The 20,967-nt window shown below is 42.9% G+C and overlaps 1 protein-coding gene across 10 annotated transcripts in view; it reads left to right on the top strand.

Moving 5' to 3' along the window:
* The window catches only part of MAPKBP1 (mitogen-activated protein kinase binding protein 1), a 175,541-nt gene that overhangs the window by 109,452 nt on the left and 45,122 nt on the right, over window positions 1-20,967 (top strand). For 9 of the 10 annotated variants that reach the window (XM_061611352.1, XM_061611351.1, XM_061611358.1 and 6 more), the window contains 8 exons: window positions 1,715-1,852; window positions 5,561-5,743; window positions 7,316-7,476; window positions 12,376-12,565; window positions 14,049-14,195; window positions 16,220-16,404; window positions 16,498-16,589; window positions 17,049-17,174. In XM_061611352.1, the coding sequence (XP_061467336.1) occupies window positions 1,715-1,852; window positions 5,561-5,743; window positions 7,316-7,476; window positions 12,376-12,565; window positions 14,049-14,195; window positions 16,220-16,404; window positions 16,498-16,589; window positions 17,049-17,174 (1,222 nt within the window). Of the gene's footprint in view, window positions 1-1,714; window positions 1,853-5,560; window positions 5,744-7,315; window positions 7,477-12,375; window positions 12,566-14,048; window positions 14,196-16,219; window positions 16,405-16,497; window positions 16,590-17,048; window positions 17,175-19,517; window positions 20,574-20,967 lie in introns of all 10 variants that reach the window. The other variant, XM_061611357.1, reaches the window with a different exon arrangement.

Raw genomic sequence — 20,967 nt, 5'->3', positions numbered from 1 at the left:
ACTCCAAAAGAGTCCGTCAGTATTCCAGACCCACTGAACATGCCATTCCTCATTAGGCTGTCCTTGCCCTCCCCTTAAGTTTTTTCCAACATATTTTTTGTATTTCTGCAAACCTTGGGGTTATCCCAGTCTTCCCGTTTTGCAGGGATGAAGCCATTTTGGTTACAAAGGGTTCACACTCATTCTCTGAGTTCATGCATGGGATGGCTAACAAAGAAAACAGTTTTTTCTTTGCCATGGCATCTACATCTTTTCAGAAATAAAATATGAAATGTTTATAACAAATCACAATCACGTCACTGAAGGATTGTTCCCTATGGTAAGCCAGATGTCAGATGCCTTGCAGATTTGCTGCTTATATATGTGGGAAATGCTTATGTGCTACGAACCCCTAACCCTTTAGTTTTAGGCACATTTTACATGGGATGTCAAGATTATAACTGCTTGGACCCTAACTTTTCCATCTCCCTCTTACATCTGCAGGCCCTTGAAATCTGTTCCTGGGCATTGGGGAACTCTTGGTAATTGTGCAGAATATGGTGTGGAGAGCAGTATACCCGGGGGGGGGGGGAATGGTTGAAATGCTCCACTTTCTAGAGGAGCAACTTAAGATCCAAGCGAATATCTGCCTTTGGTATAAGAGAAGAACTGATAATTACTTTAGTTCTGTGTCATTTAATTGATTAGGTTCTATTTTATTGGAGAGACCCTAGAAAATCAGGGGTGTCTTTATACAGAGTGGGGTGTTCTCTGAGCTAGGGAATCAAAAGTCTATTCCTATAAACTCCAATTGTTTCAAGGAAAGTTGAGATTTGCAACCTGTGAAAATGTGCGTGTTTCTTTTTAAGATTTCTATGCTACCTTTAAACAGTAAAAACTCCTGTGGTGGTGGACATTAAAAAATTACTGATATATTTAATTAATCCATGCTTGCCGTTAATTGAGAGCAGGAACTTTTCACTACTTTTGTTATAAATGTTTGGAATAAACTTGCTAAAATTCGGTAGCAGCCCAGTTGGAGAGAATTCCAGCATCAGAAAATAGCCTCCCTAACTTAATCACTTCCTCTTCTTGGTTATCTAATGAACACATGTGGGAAGATCATAGCAGGCAATTCCTTCTTTCCCTTAGCTTAGACAGGAACATAGGAAACTGGCTTATACCAAGTTAGAGCATTGGTCCATCTAGCTCAGTCTAGAAACAAGGCTTTTGACAGTTGTTACTGTGGCTAGTAGAAGTTGCTTCTCCAGGGAGAGATTCCGATGATCAAAACAAATAAACAGGCACTTTTTGTTTTAAGAAAGAATATATTTCCTGCTACAATTGAAATGTATTCATTATAGTTACATGTGGAAATTCATGCTTAAGCATATTTAATACAAGGGAGACTATCTTTTTAAAAAATTGGCAAGCTAATACTGTACAGACTAACATCTTTTGAGAGGATGGTGTTGATAGCCTGTAATACCTCTGGATTTTGTTTATTTAGTTTTTTATGTGTATAACTGACTGTTCAGTATGCTGTGTCAGTCACGTTCAAAGGTTCGACTTCTAGCTGTTTTGTTTAAGCTGTGTTATTTAAGCTATTTCATGTGTCATACCTGTTCACATTAAACTACTTGTTTCAAAGTACTTTATTCTTTATTCTCTTTATTCTTATTCTTTATTCTTTGTTTAGCTAGAGATGTGATTTGCTTGAATATCTTCTTTCCAGAAAAATGTTGTTGTGGCAGCCAATAAGGTCTCGAGCAAAGTGACAGCAGTTTCATTCTCTGAGGACTGCAGCTACTTCGTTACAGCTGGAAACCGACACATCAAATTTTGGTACCTGGATGACAGCAAAACCTCTAAGGTGAGAGGCAGGATGAGAAAACTGCATGTCTACTGGTGATAGGAAGGAATGGTCAAGAGACATTGTCTCCAGAAGAATTTGCTTCATGTCAGTGGCTGGTTGCTTATCTTTTCCTATCCAGTCTTGGATACACAAATAAACTGTGAGCATTGTTGATGGTATTGTCTATGGAGAAATAAAATGCTATTGTCAATAATATTTTTGCCAAAAGCACTTGAGTGTATCTGAGTAGTTTGCTTCAAAATAATTTTAAAGAAATAAATAGTATAGCAAAATAAATGACAACTAATGTATCATGTATACTGGTGAGCATATACTTTTACAAAAGCAGTTTTCAGATATTTTTGCAAATATAATCCATATTCACTAATAGGCAAAAAACCCTGCGGTTTAAGCACGTACCTGTAGCCCACAGATCTTTCTATCAAACTTTAAAAAGCAGGGAAATTGGGCAGCTATAGTGAATGCACCAGGGGAGCAGGAGACCTGACCTCCTCTCTGAGATATTGGACTGCCCTACAAACTGGTCAGAATGCAAACACCATTTGGGTTGATCTTTCACAGTCCAATCCACTTCCTGTGTTGTTGGTGTTCTTCTTACTTTGCTTCTTTCCTGTGTTACTAATGTTTCTACAGAGAATCTAAACCAGAAATTTCCCCCCCTCATTCATCCTAGAAATCTGTGTCAAATGTATTTTTATTAATTTCAAAGCCTTTTTATTGGTCATTGTCATGTGATGGTGAAGACAGCCTTTTGTGTTTTATATTGGAGGTTATGTTCTATTTTATTTTGGGTGCATTAACAGTTGAATCTGAAACTGCAGTTTGATGTAAAATCAGACTGATTACAATATGTTGCTACTTCAGCAATGACTCTAGCTGTTGGAAAAAAGAGGATCCATGTTTTCAGCCTGCTATGTTTAAACCACTTTATTTAAGGCAAGGTGTTCACGATCAATTAAAAAGATAGAGCACACCTAGAATTTTGCTAGAATGTATTTCACCTCCCACTGTTTTATCTTGTGCAAATTGAGACACTTCTGAGGTCCACTGGAGACTATTTTGCAGAAGTCAGTGCCATTATTCCACAATTGTGTTTGGAGTTTTTTTGCAAAGAGTTGCTGTACTTCACATATTCACAGAAATAGAAACAAAAGAAAATGATTTCTTATAGGAAACTTCACTAAAATTGCAAAGTAAATCAGACATATTTAAAGTGACCATCTGAACTATATCAACTGTCTTAATAATGTTGCTTCCTCCCGGCTAAAACAAGATCAGCACAGGACATATCTTATTATTTGGGCTGATTACAGGTGTTGCCACCACTCACCATATGCTCAGAGGAACATGTTACCAAATTCTTTCAAGCTACACAGCAAGTGGATTGGACTGTGAAAGACCAACCCAAATTGTGTCCGCATTTTGACAAATTTGTAGAGCAGTCCAATATCTCAGAGAGGAGTTCAGGTCTCCTGCTCCCCTGGTGCATTCACTATAGCTGCCCAATTTCCCTGCTTTTTAAAGTTTGATAGAAATATCTGTGGGCTATAGGTACATTCTTAAACCACAAGGTTTTTTGCCTATTAATGAATTTCCCTGCTTTTTAATCCGGGAGGTAAGAAATGGGATCCTGTGCAAGTTTGCTGAGAATGGACTGATCATTTGCATGCTTATTGAGTTAAGTGGGATTTACACACACACACACAGCAATCATGCTTAGGAAAGGTGAAAACTGACCAAAAAGGATGGGGAAGGGAGGAGGGGGAGGAGGGAGGGGTGGAAAGGCAGAGGGGAGGACTGGGATGGGAGCAGGCAGGAGGGGGAAAGGAGAAGAAGGACAGATGTGGTCATTTGCATGTTTATTGAGTTCAGTGGGATTTACTCCCATGCAATCATGCTTAGGATAAGTAAAACTGACTGGGGGAGGGAGGGACGGAAGGCTGGAGTGGGCAGGGGAGGCAGAAGAAGGAAGAGGGGAGGGGAGGAGGCAGGGAGAGGAGAGGGGAAGGAGGGAAAAGGCAGATCTGATCATTTGTATGATTATTGAGTTGAATTGGATTTACTCCTATGCAATCATGATTAGGATAGGTAAAACTGACCAGGCTGGGCCTGGTAACCAAGACGTCTTCTGTATCTTTCAAAGTTGGGCTGGGGAAAGGGAGAATTCTACCTTGTGGTTTTTCCCATTACAGTGTTGCAAGAACACCTGCACTTGGCTGACTTTCTCTTCTCCTAAAGATACAGGATCAGTCTCAGGCCCTGAACCTGGCAACCCTACCTCCCACCCAAATTTAAAACAAAGTTGTCCCTGGCCACATCCACACCAGGCATCTATTACACTTTGGACAATCATTATCTATTTATTTAGTGTGTTTATATACCACCCCATAGCCGAAGCTCTCTGGGTGGTTTACAATAACTAAAAACATTAAAAACAAATATACAAATTTAAAAACACATCTTTTAAAAACAATTTAAAACAATTTATCATGGCTTCTCTCAAAGCCATGGCTCAAAGCCAATCATGGCTTCTCTCAAAGAATCCTGGGAAGTGTAGTTAGTGAAGGGTGCTGAGAGTTGCTAGGAGACACCCTGTTCCTCTCACAGACCTTCAATCAGAGTGGCTGACTGTTAAACCATTCTCTCAGGGGAATAGGAGTCTCTTCTCAGCACCCTTCACAAACTACACTTCCCAGGATTCTTTGAGGGAAGCCATGACTGTCTCAAGTGAAATCAAGTCTGGTGTGTGTGTGGCCCTCTGATTAGCCAAGCCCGGCAGCTGTGAGGCTTTTAGAACACTGACAGTTGGTCCTTACTGAGCATGCCCCGCATTATAATAGGCTTCCAGCCAAAATTTCTTAAATTAAAATAAACCAGGCATTTTTTTAACTTTTAAACTCCAGAAGATGAAGGTCAGAGTATGGGGCAAGGTCAGTATAAGGATTACAGGTACTCTGTGAACATGGCTGATTTTTAATGAATTTCAACAGATTATGAGAACTCTGGCAGAAAAAAGTCCAAAAGGGCTCTGAGGTTTTTTCCTCTTTTTTTGGACTTTGAACTCTCGATTCTCTCTGACTGTTTTGTGTATCACCATGAAAATTGACAGGGTTGTTAAGGAAGCATTTTTGAGTTCAGAACTATAAGTGTTGTAAGGTTTTGTTTTGAAATGAGCTTATGGGAAGCATCAGAATGGCATGGTATTTTCCATTTAACATTGCGGAATGTGAAAAATCCCCCTGGCTATAGTATACAGCCACTGTCGTGGCTGTATAATCCATTTTTAAAGTAAATACTTGCAATGCTAACAATGTTCCTAATAAAATGTGCAGTTCAACATTTTCCTGAATTTTTATTACACCCTGTACATAATGAATTGAGTCAATTTTTCAATAAATGGACAATCAATCAGCTGTCCTTCTCCTACTCTTGCTACATTAATTTTATTGTTTGGACAACATTCTATATCTCATAATCCAATCTTGCAATGTTGGGGTGCTGCTTTCCCCCCATTTTGGAACTAATTGCTATATGGGCTGCTGTCAGAAAGTGTGCTATCATCTCTCCGTCCTCTAGCAGAACATGATCTTTTATATATCCCAATAACACAACTGATGGATTTTCTGGTAGCACATATCCTGTTCAGATCATTTATGCTTGCCAACATACAACAGTCTTTTAGCATGTTGTTCTCTTTTGTGCCAGGTGAATGCTACAGTTCCCTTGCTTGGACGTTCCGGTTTGCTTGGGGAACTAAGGAACAACTTCTTCACAGATGTGGCATGCGGTCGGGGTAAAAAAGCAGACAGCACTTTCTGTATCACTTCCTCAGGTCTCCTGTGTGAATTCAATGAGAAGAGGCTATTGGATAAGTGGGTAGAGCTGCGAGTAAGTTCAGCATCTGGAGTCCTTAGTTGTTTGTTCATAGGAAAAGATGGTGGTAGTGCAGCCATTGTCCTGGGGCATGCATGGTCTGAAGGCGTATGATGCAGCAACCTTGATGAAACTAAGCAGGCCTGGATTTGGCCAATGCCTGCATGGAGGTTGCCTGAGCCCTATTTATGGAAGAAAACAGGTTTTTTTTATTTATTAAAAATGACATATTGGCCTGTTTGCATGGAAAGGAATAGGTGTGATTTGAAGGGGTATGTGGGCATTAGTAGTGAACTTCTCTTTCCCTTTAGTTCCTATACTCCTACAGACCATCTCCACAGGTCTTTTTCTCCTAGGTGGGCTCAGATATCAGAAATGAGCCTGGCTGGGGAAGAAGGAAAAATCATCTGACGTGGGAAAACCAGGATTTATTTATTTATTTATTAGATTTATATCCCGCCCTTCCTCCCAGTAGAAGCCCAGGGCGGCAAAGAGAAGCACTAAAAACACTCTAAAACATCATAAAAATAGACTTTAAAATATATTACAACAAAACATCCTTAAACATATTAAAACAAAACATCTTTAAAAACATCTTTAGGGAGGGTTTAGTATCCCTTCTCCACACATGTGCCCCTAGGCTCTTTAAACTGCACCCCTACACACTACTTTACATGCAAATGCACATGCCAGCATTTCAAGATGTGAGTTTTCTAGCAAAAACAAGAGTTTTAATTAATAAAGTGGTTTTACAATATGCATTCCATTCAGCCTCATGTTAGTACTGCTCTTCGGATGGGTAACTGAGTCTGAGAAATAGTGACTTGCAGAAGCTTACCAGTGACAGAGCTACATTGCAAATGGGCTTAATTGTGCTAGATGTCCCTTTGCAAAGGAAGTAATAACTAGAACTGTGCTGCATAGACAGCTGATGCTGAGTTATTTCTGGACCACACTGTGAAAACATTTTTTCCCTTGTGAAATGGTAAAATGCAAAGGTTTGCATATGTGTATTTTTTAAAACGACAACCTCACTCTCCAAGTTGAATGTCTCTCTTTCTCTGTCTTCCTTTCTGCATTGAAATCGCCTTTTCTCTTTTACTTAGAACACAGACAGCTTCACAGTAAGTCAGAATGGTGTCATTGCCTCCAGCACTCCACTTCCACATCATGCCTCCCATTTGTCATGACTTTTGCGATTGTGCAAATTGTACTAGAGATTTGTGTGTGTGTGTGGAACAGGGCAAAGTCTAAGCCAGGGAGTGTGCTTGTGCGGGGCTAATTTCCTCTCCTGAAGCAGTGGAATAGTTTCCCAATACGGTGTATAATGGTTGTCCCGCAACTTCCAGAATAGCAAGGACCTGCTTAGAAAGGATATCCACTTTCAGGAGCTCTTCCTTACATTTGGGGGTTCATCTCATTTTGTGTCATTTCTTTTTTCTGTCTTCCTTCCTTCACTTTAGACCCCCCCCCCAAAATAAAACTTGATTTCCTTCTCCCTTGTGCTTTTTATGTGGTGGCTTTTGGAGAAAGCCATGCTGGAGAAACATGCTGTTCATGTTGGTGTCTGGTGTCTTGTGTCTTCAGACTTCTGTGGCAAACTGCATCTCTGTGAACCACGATTACATCTTCTGTGGCTGTGCGGATGGCACAGTGCGGATTTTCAACCCTTTGAACCTTCACTTTGTGACCACGCTCCCTAAACCGCACTTCCTGGGCACGGACATTGCAAGTGTCACTGAAGCCAGGTAGGAAAAAGGGAGAGGCTGTTTTTCATGGCAAAATCTGTGTTGGGGTATTTTCCTTCATGATGGCTTAAAATGATGGCTCAGTGTTTGGGTATTTGATTTGATTTGGATATTTGGTTTGGATATTTGATTTGCATTGAGCAACTCATAAAATTCTGTGTCACATCCTCTTGTAATAGAGGCCCCATAGCTCAGAAGTAGAGCACATGCTTTGCATTTAGAAGGATCCAAATTCAATACTTGGCATCTGCAGTGACAGGTTTCTGCTTTGAAAAGGTGCTGCCAATCTGCATAAATGGTGCTGGGATAGGCTTTTCTATAGCCTGACAATTTATAAGGTAGCCTTTTTACATTAGTATGACTAAGCAGCTATACATGGTTTCGAATGACTTAGGAATTTGATTCCTTTCCTCATCCTTCTAAGGCTGTTTTGCCTTACTCCATTACATCTCTCTCTCCCGCCCCTGCCCCAGATCTTACCCTTTAGTACTCTCCCCCCTCCCCTCCCCCCAGCCTCAATTTGTCAGTTTCCTAGTAGTCTTTTGGGACTTCAAATAGGCATTGTTGTGCAATATTTGATGTTGGATATTTAGAGCTATGCATTGACATACGTATAACAAAACCTTCTTTTGTTGCCCTTCCAATGTGTTCTAATGACATGCCCATCTATTAGGAAAATAATGTTGATGCAAAGAAACCCTTGCAAGAGCATCCTTGGCTAGCTTCCTTTGCCCTTCCCATGCTTGTGCACAGCATCGTGCAATGTCTTGCAGGCTGGTATTGCCGGGTCATCAGCAGGTTGTCAATATTTTGCAAGATGGATTCAAACACATGTTGGGATATTTAGGTTATCGCAATTAAGGTAGATTAAAGCACTCTGTCATTTTAGGACCTCAAATCCACTTTTAAAACAGAAATGGGCCTTTTGCAGTTATGAAAATGATGGGGAAATGCATTGAAAAGTGTGGAATGAACAAAAGATTAACAGTGGATGGTTCAACACCCCACAAATCAGGCTGATTGCAGGACGAATGTTCATTGTAGTATAATATCTCCACAAACAAATCAGAACAAATGCTCAAGAAACTACAGATATAATCTAACCTCTGTATAAGATTTGTGCAAGCAAATCAGGATGAAAACTCAATAAACAGGTAATCTGGAAGAGCTCAGAATTAGGGGGAAAAAGCTGTGGTAGAAACAAGACAAGTATGTGTGCTTATGTCTGCTTGTGTGTGCACGCTGTTAGAGCTTCCTCGTGCCTTTTTAATGCACTGGCTCTTTGATTTGAAAAGACCAACAACTCTGCAGATTAAAAGTGATATGTCTGTCCAGCTGTAGCTGAGAAAGCCATGGCTGTGCATACTCATGTCCCTTTGCACATTCGTAGTTTGCACGTTTTGTCTTGCTTAGCCAAATTTCTACTGGGAAGGCAGAATGAACAGCTAGTGAAAGTTGCATCTTAAAACTGCCTGTTCCACTTCTAAAAGCCTCATGTTGTCAGAGCACTTGGCCAAGAAAAGCCTGTGTGCTGGGTTTTTTTCTTCCAGAAACAATTTCTGCCAGTCCCATGCCTGTAATTCCCCTCCAAGCAACAAAAATCATGTGGTTCTTAAAGTATGGAGCTTGGGAGCTGATAGCAATTATAGCTCCATGCATTTGTTTTCATTTTAAAGGAGCTGAAATACACAGTCATTGTTAAAACCATTTCATGCAATAGTTTCTTTGTGGGATGCTTGCCTTAAGTATTTCTGACAGCCCACGCTTTATTAATGACTTGGCTTTCAGTACAATCTCTGTTACATTCTTTGGTCTGCCAGTTCTCAAAATCTGACCCTTTCAGTTGCCCTAGTGCTGTTGATCTTAAACAACAACCTCATATTATTTATTTGATATTCTCAGTATTTCAGTTGCTGTTCTAGATGCGCAGGTGCTAGTATAATGGCCTGCTGCTGGTCTGTTCTTTTTCCCCTAGTAAAATATGTATGCAGTGATTTGTTTGAAAGCTGATGAGAATCTGAGATAGGGACCTTATAGCTAATAATAACACGTAGCAATTAGTGTGGACTTGTAACTTTATTTAGAGTTTAGAGGTCTCTCCCTTGCCCAGTCTCCTGGTCTGTCATTTTTCCTATTTTTCCTCACAGCATGTTTGCCTCTGGCAAAGCCACTTTGAAATAAGGGTGTTTTTTTATAATATAGTGTCATTGCCATAAAGTGACACTTTTTACAGAGTAACTTAAGGTAAAGAGAAGTTCCTACCCTGTAGTTTAGCTTGCAGACTAAATGTTGACAATGGAGTGCCAGCAGAGGGAGCAGTGTAAAGGGGCGAGGCAAGGAGAATACCGTATATGCCATATCTGGGGAATAAAAATGATGGCAGCTTTCAGGTGACGAGGTAGGGAGGTTTCTGTGACCTGGAAAGAGCTGGTTCAGTTTTTCTTTTAGGCTGTTGATGTGCCACAAATGATTGACGTAAGTATGTGTGGGCTAGTAGCTTGCATAGATTAGTTTGTAAGCTCACACACGTGCGTGAAAAGCTAGGAGGGGAAAAACACACATTCTCTCTCCTCCCAGTTTCCAGTGGAAAAACTCCTATGAAATATTTTCTCTTTTGGAGTGAGTGAAATATTTCAGAGATAATATTTTCTCAATCAACATGTGTATTGTGATGATTTTGATAAAAGACAATCCACAGCATTTGGAGAGTGATAATTCCTGTGTATGCTGTAGACATGTACAGCATTCAAATCCAAGAGCCGTATTCATAAGAGAGCGATAGAGAACCTTTTGTTGCTTGTGAATGGCTGCTTCTCTTCTTCTAGCGACCTTTAATCTAGTTTGGAGGCACTAGAACAGGAATGGGGAACCTTTGGCCCTCCAGAAGTTGCTGAACCACAGCTCCCATCAGCCCCAGCCAGCATGGCCAATGGCCAGGGATGATGGGAGCTGTAGTTCAGCAACATCTGGAGGATCAAAGGTTCCCCACACCTGCACTAGAAGCAAGTATCTTGCAATGGCTGTTCTTTTGACCTGCATTCTTCCTTGTGGTCACCTTATTACCTCTCCCCTAAAACGATAGCAACAAAGACACCCATCCATACAGATTGGCAAACAAGCAGCTTCGTTATTTGTCTTGCTGGAGGACAAAAAGATCAGAAAGTTATGGCAGAACTTGCAAAATCTATTGTGGGTATCACAGCCTCAGAGGGAAAATCTGAAGACTTGTGTGAAGGGACCAAGACCCATAGAAGGAAGTAGTTGGAAGTTCTAATTAAACACTGCTCTGTAAATTTTCATAAATATGCCAAATAGTACATTATTATATGCTAACTTAATAAATGGTGTTTTTTATGTTAAAGCAGTGAAATAAGCTTAGATTTGATTATTGTATATATTCCAATTGTCTCCAAATTTATGGGCAGTATCCAATTACCTTTTTGCACTAACACAAGAATGAATGTTAGTGCAATGGGATTTTCCCCTCCTCTTCCCTTGTGCAACCCACACCATCCCAAAATGTGGAAAATAACAGATTTATGGGGTGCGCAGGGGGAGCTTGTTCTATTGCACAAGGAGAAATCCTTGAGCTGATGGAAGCTTACCGATAGCACTGTTTTTTCCTGTAAAAAAAGGCTTCCCCCACCATGCTTCAAATTTTCTTGATGAATTATTTCTTTACACTCTCTCTTTCTCTCTCATCCTGTAAGATAGGGTTGGTCTTACTTATGACAGATTGAAAATGCAAGACAGGCTGAGAGAGGTTCTGCGCTTTCTTTGCTTTCAGGAATGTGTCCCCCGAGTGGAATAAAAATCACTAGGATTATAAGAATTGATGTTTTTGTTCCTGAGTGCTCCTTTTTATGCCGTAGACCACCCTCCTCCAACCTGGTGCCCTCCAAATGTTTTAGACCAGTGTTCTTCAACCTTGTAGTCCATCAACATCTGGGGACCCAACTCCCATCATCCCTGACCAATGACCATGCTATCTGGGGATGATTGGAGTTGTCGTCCAACAATATCGGCACCCAAGATTAAAGAACAGTGTTTTTCAGACTGTCTGAAAAACACCTGCCCCATCAGTGGAAGTAGCATATGGAGGGTACCAGGTGGGAGAAAGCTATTGTAGTGGACAATGAGGTTGATTCAAATATTCAGTTGGACATACAAAAACTTTTTAAGAGATTTTTTTATTTTTATTATTGGTACATCTTCTGTCTTTGGACTATTATGCAACTATTACATGCAGAACTTTTTATCAGGCCTTTAACACCACTCAACATAATTTGAAAGCTCATACATTTCTACAATAAGGCTCCAGTATAAAGTATTGCCATCATATTACTAAAGAGCAACATAATGCCTATCAGGTCAAAAATTTGTGTAGAACTTCAGGATTTTAAGGCTTTTGACCACAGGGACAGAGGTGAGAGTTCCTGGTTTGTGTGTCAACTCTGTCATGAGCTTGATGTTAGCCCTCAGGCAAGCCACTCTGTCTCAGTTGCTCACCCCATTGAAATATGATAACAAAACTGACCTGGGTTACAGGGTTCTTAAGAAAGATTGCAACAAGATAATGTGTATGAAGCATTTCTGAACACTGGAAAGAACACTGTAAATGTGTAAGTAACTATATCATAAATGTAGAAGTCAGCCTTCCCTAACCTGGTTCCCTCCATATTTTGGACTACAAGTTATGCTGGTTCGGGCTGATGGGACTTGTAGTTCAAAATACATGGAGGGCACCAGGTTGGGAAAGGCTGGAGTAGATGGTGGTGGCTGGCAGAACAAGCAAACTTCTTGCCCAGTCCTGATTATACTTTGTCAGTTCCCTTTTCTACCACCTTATTCATAAATCAACAATTCAATAATTAACCATTGTCTTATCTTTGTTCACAGCCAGCTCTTCTCTAATGTGACCAATGCCAAGTATCCAGACACCATTGCCTTGACTTTTGATCCCAATAACCAGTGGCTCTCGTGTGTTTACAATGACCACAGCTTGTATGTATGGGATGTTAAGGACCCCAAGAAAGTGGGCAAGGTTTATTCTGCCTTGTACCACTCCTCTTGTGTTTGGAACGTTGAGGTAACTAAGGATTAATGAGGGTTGCAGTAAAGGGTCAAGGGAGCCGTGTTTGCACTCTAGCAATAAGAGGGTTTCTCTGTCTCACTGTTCTCTGGTTACATAACTGGAGTGTTTTAAAATTAAGATGGTAATTCAAGATGGTCATTCAAGAGTCCCCAAGCAATCTTCTTTCTCTTTTGCTAATGAGTTTCCCCCTGCTTGTTTGGGTTCAGGCTGTAGGAAGAAGCGTTATTTTGCATATGCAGTGATAACTGCTTGAACCTGTGGGAATGGAGACTTAATTGTGCAGGGGGGAACAAGAGGTAGGAAAAAATCATACTCCGCTTCCTATTCAGACAGCTGAAAATGGGAATGTACGAGGTGAAAACAGGGGCCAAGCTCAGACATCTTCTGTCAATGATTTAACATCTGCTCCCACTTCAAGTGAAGTCTTATCTGGAAATATATGAATTGGATGACTCCCTAATCCAGGGGTAGCCAACATGGTGCCCACCAGTCGTTGTTGAATTAAGGCTCGTATTGGCCTCAGCCAGCATGGCCAATGCTTTGGGAATGTTGGGAGTTGTAGTCCAGCAACACCTGGAGGGCACCTCCTTGGCTACATATGTCCTAATTTTTTGCCTCTAATCAAAGTCAGTGTGGTCACAAAGACCATGTAGTTTCTTTCAATCTTCAAATATCAAGTGTGTGCATGAAGATACAAGAGGGGAATGTGTTGCAGCTGCAGCTTGCCACATGAAAGTGCTCAGCTTCATTTCTTTGGTTTTTTTGGGATCCTACATGTTGCTTATTTCCTCTGATTAGTGCTTGTTTTTTCTGTTGCCATCTTCTCAAATCAGGCTATAACTCAAAATTTCCCAATGTACCAGTGTTCTGAATACCTTAGTTAACAGGCCTGCTCTTCTCTGTGCCCAGAAACTTTCTCCTTGGGGATTAATTAGGAAATGAAAGGAATGGTATGAGACATTTCAGATCGCCTCTCTTTTGTAGTACTAGTTTCAGTAATTACTACAGTGGCAAAAAGATCACAGCAACAGCAGAGTGCTGCTCCCAGCTGGTGTGTACAAGAATGTTTAGAGATACATGCTCCTTTCTACTTGCATGGGAAAAGAGCATTTGGAGTATTATGTAACAGTAGGATTCTTATTTAAAGGGCACCCTACCATCATTTTGCAGCCATGTTAGTTTATATAAATTGAACTGAAGGTGTGCCTAGGGAGACCAGCTTCCAATGTGGATGGCCAGGCTTCATGTACCTTAATAATTATGTAGAACAGGACATTTTGGCAAAAGTAGCTTGGTTTGTGGGGTGAAAAAAGTCTGTACCTGCCAAAAATTACATCTTCAACCTAATAGTAAGGGGCCTTGTTCTGTTTGGAATTTAGCCACCCTAAATTTGATGTGAATGGATTGCTTCCCCCCCCCCTTTTTACTGTCAAATATAGGTGATCTTTCTTATGTTGCTTTGTTTACCTGCATTCAGGTGTACCCTGAGGTGAAGGATAACAATCAGTCTTGCTTGCCCCCAAACTCTTTCATCACCTGCTCTTCTGATAACACCATCCGCCTCTGGAACACCGAGAGCTCAAACATCCACGGCGTTGCTCTGCATCGGAACATTCTGAGCAATGTAAGAACATCTTTGGGCCTGGAATTCATCACACATAAATGTTGTTAGCAAAATACAAAAAAGAGCAAAGCAGCCAGTTTCACAGTGAACATTCACTCTAGGCAGTGCAGTTCTTAAACTCAACAGCTGAGTTAACTTTCACTTGTGAAAGCAGCCTTAGATTTTGTTTCTTAGTTGTGCCCTGTGCTGATGCTTCAGGTTCTCCCCCCCACACACACACACTTTTTTCCTGCTTGTTGACTATGTGAGTACTAGCCCCCAAGATGCTGGATGCCTCAACAAGTATAACCTACCTCTGCGACTGCAGCCTGCAGAACATATACCTGGTTTTTGTGCACCCCTCACAAAATAAGAGGTGTTCACAGTTAGGTGTTGAGTGGCCCTCTGCAACTGCATGTACGTGTCAGCTTTGTTGTTAGTTATCTCTCTATGTATGTATATGTTTAAAGTGAAAATAGTATAATCAGCTGCCCATGTATAAGTGGAATTATCCTTTTAATCTGTTTTGGCTCTTGGACGCATTCTTAGGGGTGGGCAGACTTCAGCCTTGTCTGATCTACTTTGTTTTTTACTGGAACCCCCAGATCTACCAACCAGAGCCAGGTGCTAAAGGTATATCATGAAAGAACAGAATGAAAAGAATGAAAGAACAGGGTGCCTGTGAGCACATTCTCAACTGTGGAATTTGCTTCAAGTATCGAAACTAACCTGAGCTCACAATCCTTTCACGCAAATGTCTGCTCCTGGTCAGCTTCCTTCATTTCAGCAGCCAGGTTTTTTAACTGGGAAAAGTTTTGTTATAACTAATGGCTCTCAGAAATCTTTTCCACTCTGCTGCAAATCAGCCAGAGATCTACCAGTGGATTCCAATCTACCTTCTGCCCCCCATCCCTGCATTCCTATAGGGAACACCAGACTGGGTTGTTGATTTATGGTTCTGCCAGAGCTAGCTGCATCAGATACTGGTCCCAGGCTATGGTCTGAAGGCACATGAGGCCAGCACCCAGCAGGGTCAGGTCTGGCCAGTGCCTGGATGGGAGACTGCCTAGGAACCATATGTAAGCTGCCTTGGGTTTCTCTCATGAAAAGAAAGGAGGGGTATAAATAAATAAATAAATAAATGAGGCTACTGGTTTTGTCCTCTCCCTCCTCCATATCCATTTCCCCTGTAATGCTTTGAGCTATTGGGTGCTGAATTGCACTTGGGAACTACAGCACTGAAAATGGTACTATCTGTTCATGCAGTTGCTATTAATTTACTGGTAAAACGGGGCTGAAGGAAAAGAACGTCATACTATGTTAGGACTGGCTGGCTCCAAAACTTTGCCTCTCTGTAATATTCCAGAATAACCTTGTGGCTGTTTCTAAACCTGGGGCCATTTAACCTGGGGCCCTCCTGTTGTAGGACTCCAAACTACCACCAGCCCCAGTCAGCATGGCCAGTGGTCAGGGATGATGGGACTTGTAGTTCAGCAACATCTGGAGGGCCACAGGTTAGCCACTGTTGACGTAAATGATCTCCAACTCTGTTCTTCCAACTCTGTTTACTACTCTGCATTTCAAAGCCTTGTGCAGAAATTTGCTATGAACTGAATCTTCTTTCATTGCAACAAAAAATATAACTGATGGGAGCTCCCCTGCAGCACCATCCTTGTGGTGTTGTTGTCATTGTCGTTCATCATCATGATCACCATCCTCCTCCTCCTCCTCCTCCTAATAGCCTCGTACAGAATAATGTATTAGTCATCAGTGCTGTTTTTATTCTGTGCTTACCTTTGCTTTCATTACTTTCCTTCATATGGGTTGAATGAGGCAGCCCTAGATTAATCGATAACCATCTTATTTTGGCCAGTTTGCTGTTTAAGGTATTTTGTGATTTTGCTGTCTTGCATTGCTTTAATGATTGATTTATTGTACTTTTATTGAATTAATATGATGTGCACTTTTGAATGCTTTTGGGCTAAAATGCAGTATATAGATAAACCATAACATATCGAACCTCTTGGGTTTTTTGTTTTCATCAGGACCTGATGAAAATTATCTATGTAGATGAAAACACTCAGGCCCTCCTGGACACAGAATACAACACTGCTGGAGGTGCTGACAAGGCTGACACGCAGGCCCTAGATGCAAAAGTGGGAATCCGTACAGTGTGTGTGAGCCCTACTGGGGAGCACCTGGCATCAGGGGATAGGATTGGCACTCTCAGGTACGGTTCCCCCCCCCCCAGTTTTGGAGGTGCATGGCCTTTTGTAATAGCACTACAAAGTTCTTTTTGACCATCTGACTGTGCCTTTCTCAGGATCTTTGAGTTGAAATCCCTGAAGGAAATGCTGAAGGTAGAAGCCCATGATTCTGAAATCCTCTGCCTTGAGTACTCTAAACCTGAGACAGGTAAGATGGGCTCAGTCCTGGCTCTCTCTTGGTTTGCTTGTTTGTTGGTGTTTTGAGATGAACCAATTGTACTCTCTTGATTCCAGCTATGTTCTCTACCTCTCTTAGCAGAGGTCATATGACACCAGGTACAAAATATGAAGGAGACCTTCATATTCTGATTAGGCCATTGTTCCTTTTAATGAATGAATGAATGAATGAATGAATGAATGAATGAATGAATGAATGAATGAATGAATGAATGAATGCCACCCTGGTCTTCTGCTAGGAGGAAGGCCAGGATATAAATCAAATAATAAATAAATAATTGCACAATGAAACATGGAGAAAGCTCCACCATATCAGAATGTATTGCAGTCCTTCTGAAATCCATCTTAAGAAAATGTTTTTTTAAATGTGCAGCTGAAGGAACAGTCCATTTTTCAGTAAGAATTTTGCCCTTTCATGCCTTAATAACAGGGTTGAAGCTTCTAGCGTCAGCCAGTCGGGACAGACTGATTCATGTTTTGGATGCAGGGAAGGATTATAGCCTGCAACAGACCCTGGATGAACATTCGTCTTCCATCACAGCAGTGAAGTTTGCAGGTAATGGGGTCATGCACATCTCTCTTTCTTAACATGAGTTAACAAGCCAGCACCTCTACCTCTTTGCAGTTACATGGCAGATAGACATTGGCACAATTTCCTACGTGATTTCTGTATTTTGGCACCCAGGATATGACTCACGGGGGTCATGAATATTTTCCCACCCCCCTTCTGCGTAACATCCTGGGTTCTCCTCCTTTCTTTCCCTGGCATATTGGAAACTGTCCAGGTAGACGGAAGACAACCAGTTAGTGCAGAGTTACACAACAAAACTTTTATGGGCTCATGCTCAGCATTTAAGTGATCAGAAAGGTATCATCACCCTTTTCCACTTTCAGATTGATCAGGGTGTGTGTTACCCTATCACATGTGGTTTGGCTTTCTTGCTTGGGTTATGCAGACCCATTTTCCATAGGAGGTGGGCCATCACCGTGGGAAATAGTTCCACCTATCGTGCGAAGGCAAGAATGTTTTTGAAGTCAAGACTAGGGACGTCATGCCCCTCCCACTCTCCAGTTCATTCTTGCCTTCGTACGAACAAGATTGGAATTTCACGTAGCATTTAGCTAAGTCTCGTATTTGTTTGTCTATTTCTCTTTAAAGCCTTTTTTCCGTTTTTTGTGTCTAGCCTACTGAGGATCCCCTCAGAGACCGCGGCTGCGGCTCTCTTCCCCCTTTCCTCAGAGCTATTTAATTTCTTTTATTTCCTTGACTGGGGGCTCCCTCTGAGACCGCGGCTGCGGCTCTCTTTGTTTTGGCAGTTTCAAGCCCCCTCCCCCCCCCGGCTCTGTCGTATCCGTAGCCAGGGGGCTCCCTCAGTGACCACGGCTGCGGTTCTCTTTTTGATCGCTTTTGATCGCTTGTGAGGGAAGGGGAATCCCCCTCCCTCCCCCCCGATCGTTGCCGTGGCTGCGGCTGATCTGATCTCAGCGGGAGCTTGCAGCTGCGGCTCCCGCCGTTACTCCTTTACCTCAGATCGCCCTCGCTACGTGGCTTAAATCCCACTGCGAAGGGCTTTACAGACCGCGACGGCGGCTCTCTCTGCGGCGGCTGCCGTTTTTTCCTCTACCTGCTTCTTCCAGAGTTTTTCCAGAGCCGCTACTGCGGCTTTCGGCGAGTCCGTGCTGGGCAGCCCTTCCCCCAGTTCGCTTCCGACGGCCGCCATTGCTCCTTCTCCCTCAGCCCCCTTTTGATCGTTTTTTCCTGCCCGTTTTTCCGGGCGCCATTTTTTTTTTTGAAATTCAAAATTCCTGCCTTTTTTGTTACCATTTATTAAGCATCGGATACCTCCCCTGCAGGCTATCTATCTGTATGTTTGTGTATATGTGCTGCTGACAAACTTACACAAGGCTGATTTACACACATTTTTACTGTGGCTGTAATCCTTGTGGCTGAATTATATTATCAAGGCTGGAGCTCCAATCCTAGTGGGCTGGATTGAATTATCAAGGCTGGAGCTTTAATCCTAGTGGCTGGATTACATTATCAAGGCTGGAGCTTTAATCCTAGTGGCTGGATTACATTATCAAGGCTGGAGCTTTAATATCAGTGGCTGACTTGTATTAAATCTGATTTACATTGTATATCCTGCCCCCTCTGGGGCCGTGAACAAGCCAAAAACCCAGCCTACAGCACTAATCTGAGTGTGCCAACTCTAAAACAGCCTATATTATATTAACGCTGATACCTCAGTGCATTCTGCCCCCTCTGTGGCAGTGCATTTCGCCATCTGCCAGTGTATCCTACCCCCTCCGTGGTAGTACGCTGTGCCAGTTCGGGTCTTTACATCCTGCCCCCTCCGTGGCAGTGTACTGCACCCAGGTTTATATAAGATGGCAGAACAGCCAGGCATGTCACCATCAACACACATGGTGCCAGATCAGCCAGACATGCCACAATCAGCCAAGCCACAACATCCTAACACGTCTAAGACCAGACATGCCAAAGCACTGGCTAAGACAAAACATCTTTCCAGCCATAGTAAACCAAAGCGCCCTCGTTATGTCTCTGTGCCAACCAACGCCACAGCACAGACACACATAAGTGACATTTTCTATTCTCCTACTACTGCCTCTGACGAGGAAGAGTTTGTTGGCTTTCCCACTCACTGTTCGCCTAACGAACCTACCTCTGGTTTACCGCCTCAAACTTCTGTTCCATTAGTTCACCAGGCACATATATCTCCCACATCTGGTCTGCAGCTGTCTCCTGATTTCCTCTCCCAACTCCAAGCCATGCTGGCTTTTTTCACACGAATGCAGTCACTACCACAAGCTCCTGCCATACCCCCACTCAACATGGACCAACGTGCGTTCCATGAAGCTCATCCTTCCTGTTCACCAGATCCCTTTGATGTAGCCAGAGGCAGATGTACGGATGAAGCCTCGTATGCGGAGGAGTCAACTTTCACTGACCATGTTGAAGGAGACGACTGGAGCGACTATTCAGATCATGAGGAGGATACTTCGTATCGCTTGTTCGATACCTCAGATTATCAACCGCTAGCACGTAGGGTACTTCATACCCTTGGTCTCCAGACTGCGCCTTCAACTTCGTCCGCCCCAGCTATCAAAGGGGCCAAGGTCCTCAAATCCCCTGCACCTACTGAACACTACATCCCGGTGCCGGACCCAATTGCCAAATTAGCCTCCAAAGAATGGGCTCATCCACTCAAAGCCCGACGCTTCAAGAACCTGGCTGACAGATTGTACGCCCTAGCCCCAGACTTTGCCACCAAGTTAGATGTCCCTGGCATAGATGAACCAGTTGCTCGTCTCGTTTCAAGATCTCTTTTGCCCAGGGAAGGGGAATCCCACCTAAAAGATACTACTGAGCGACGAATAGACTTCGCCCTCCGCAAGAATCACGAGGCCACTGCCTTAGCCATGCGTGCCTCCGCTTCAGCCTCCATATTCTCCAGAGCCTCTATGATGTGGATGGATGACCTTCTAGAGGATGCTAACCCTGATCCTGTCGCCTTCAGAAGAGCACTATCGAAATTACGTAAGACAGCAGCTTTTGTGGCCGATGCCACTTTGGATGCCACTCAATTAGGGGCACGAGCCATGACGACTCAAATAGTCGCTCGTCGCACCCTCTGGCTTCGCCACTGGCAAGCTGATTCAGCGGCCAGACTGAACCTGTCCAAGGCTCCTTACTCCGGATCTCTACTCTTCGGCGAGGAAGCTCTAAAGGCAGTTCTGGTTGATCCAAAAGACGCCCAAAAACCGGTTCTGGCCACAGTCAAGAACAGCGACCACAAGCTCTTCAGGCGATTTCCCTCCTTTCGTTCTAACCAGTCCTTTCGAGGAACGCGGCCAGGAGGACGAGGCCGCGACTTCAGACCCTATGACTCCAACGCATTCAGGGGCTCCTGGAACCGACGCTTCCAGGGCAGAGGTCAGTACCAAGGGCGCAGGGGCAACTCATCGTCCTCATATAGGGGAGGCCCTCGCCTACACAAGTAGTATTAACGCCCTCCCCATAGGTGGCAGATTACTTAATTTTGGAGATCGATGGCTGCGCCTTACTACGGTCTCCTGGATCAGGGACCTTTTCACTTACGGCTATACCATAGAGTTCTGGGCAACCCCATCAGACAGATTCCATCCGTCTCCTTGCCCAAGGACACCAGCCAGGCACAACATCATGCAGACAGCTATACATCACCTCTTGGACATAGCGGCAATAGAGCCAGTTCCCACAACTGAGAGGTCGGAAGGGGTGTACTCCCTCCTATTTGCTGTGCCAAAACGAGATTTATCTTGGAGGGCGGTATTGGACCTCAAGTTTG

Source organism: Rhineura floridana, chromosome 2, assembly GCF_030035675.1.
Source record: "Rhineura floridana isolate rRhiFlo1 chromosome 2, rRhiFlo1.hap2, whole genome shotgun sequence".
Lineage (NCBI taxonomy): Eukaryota > Metazoa > Chordata > Lepidosauria > Squamata > Rhineuridae > Rhineura > Rhineura floridana.
The sequence above is the reverse complement of the archived record's forward strand: the minus strand, read 5'-3'. Positions and strand labels throughout refer to the sequence as shown.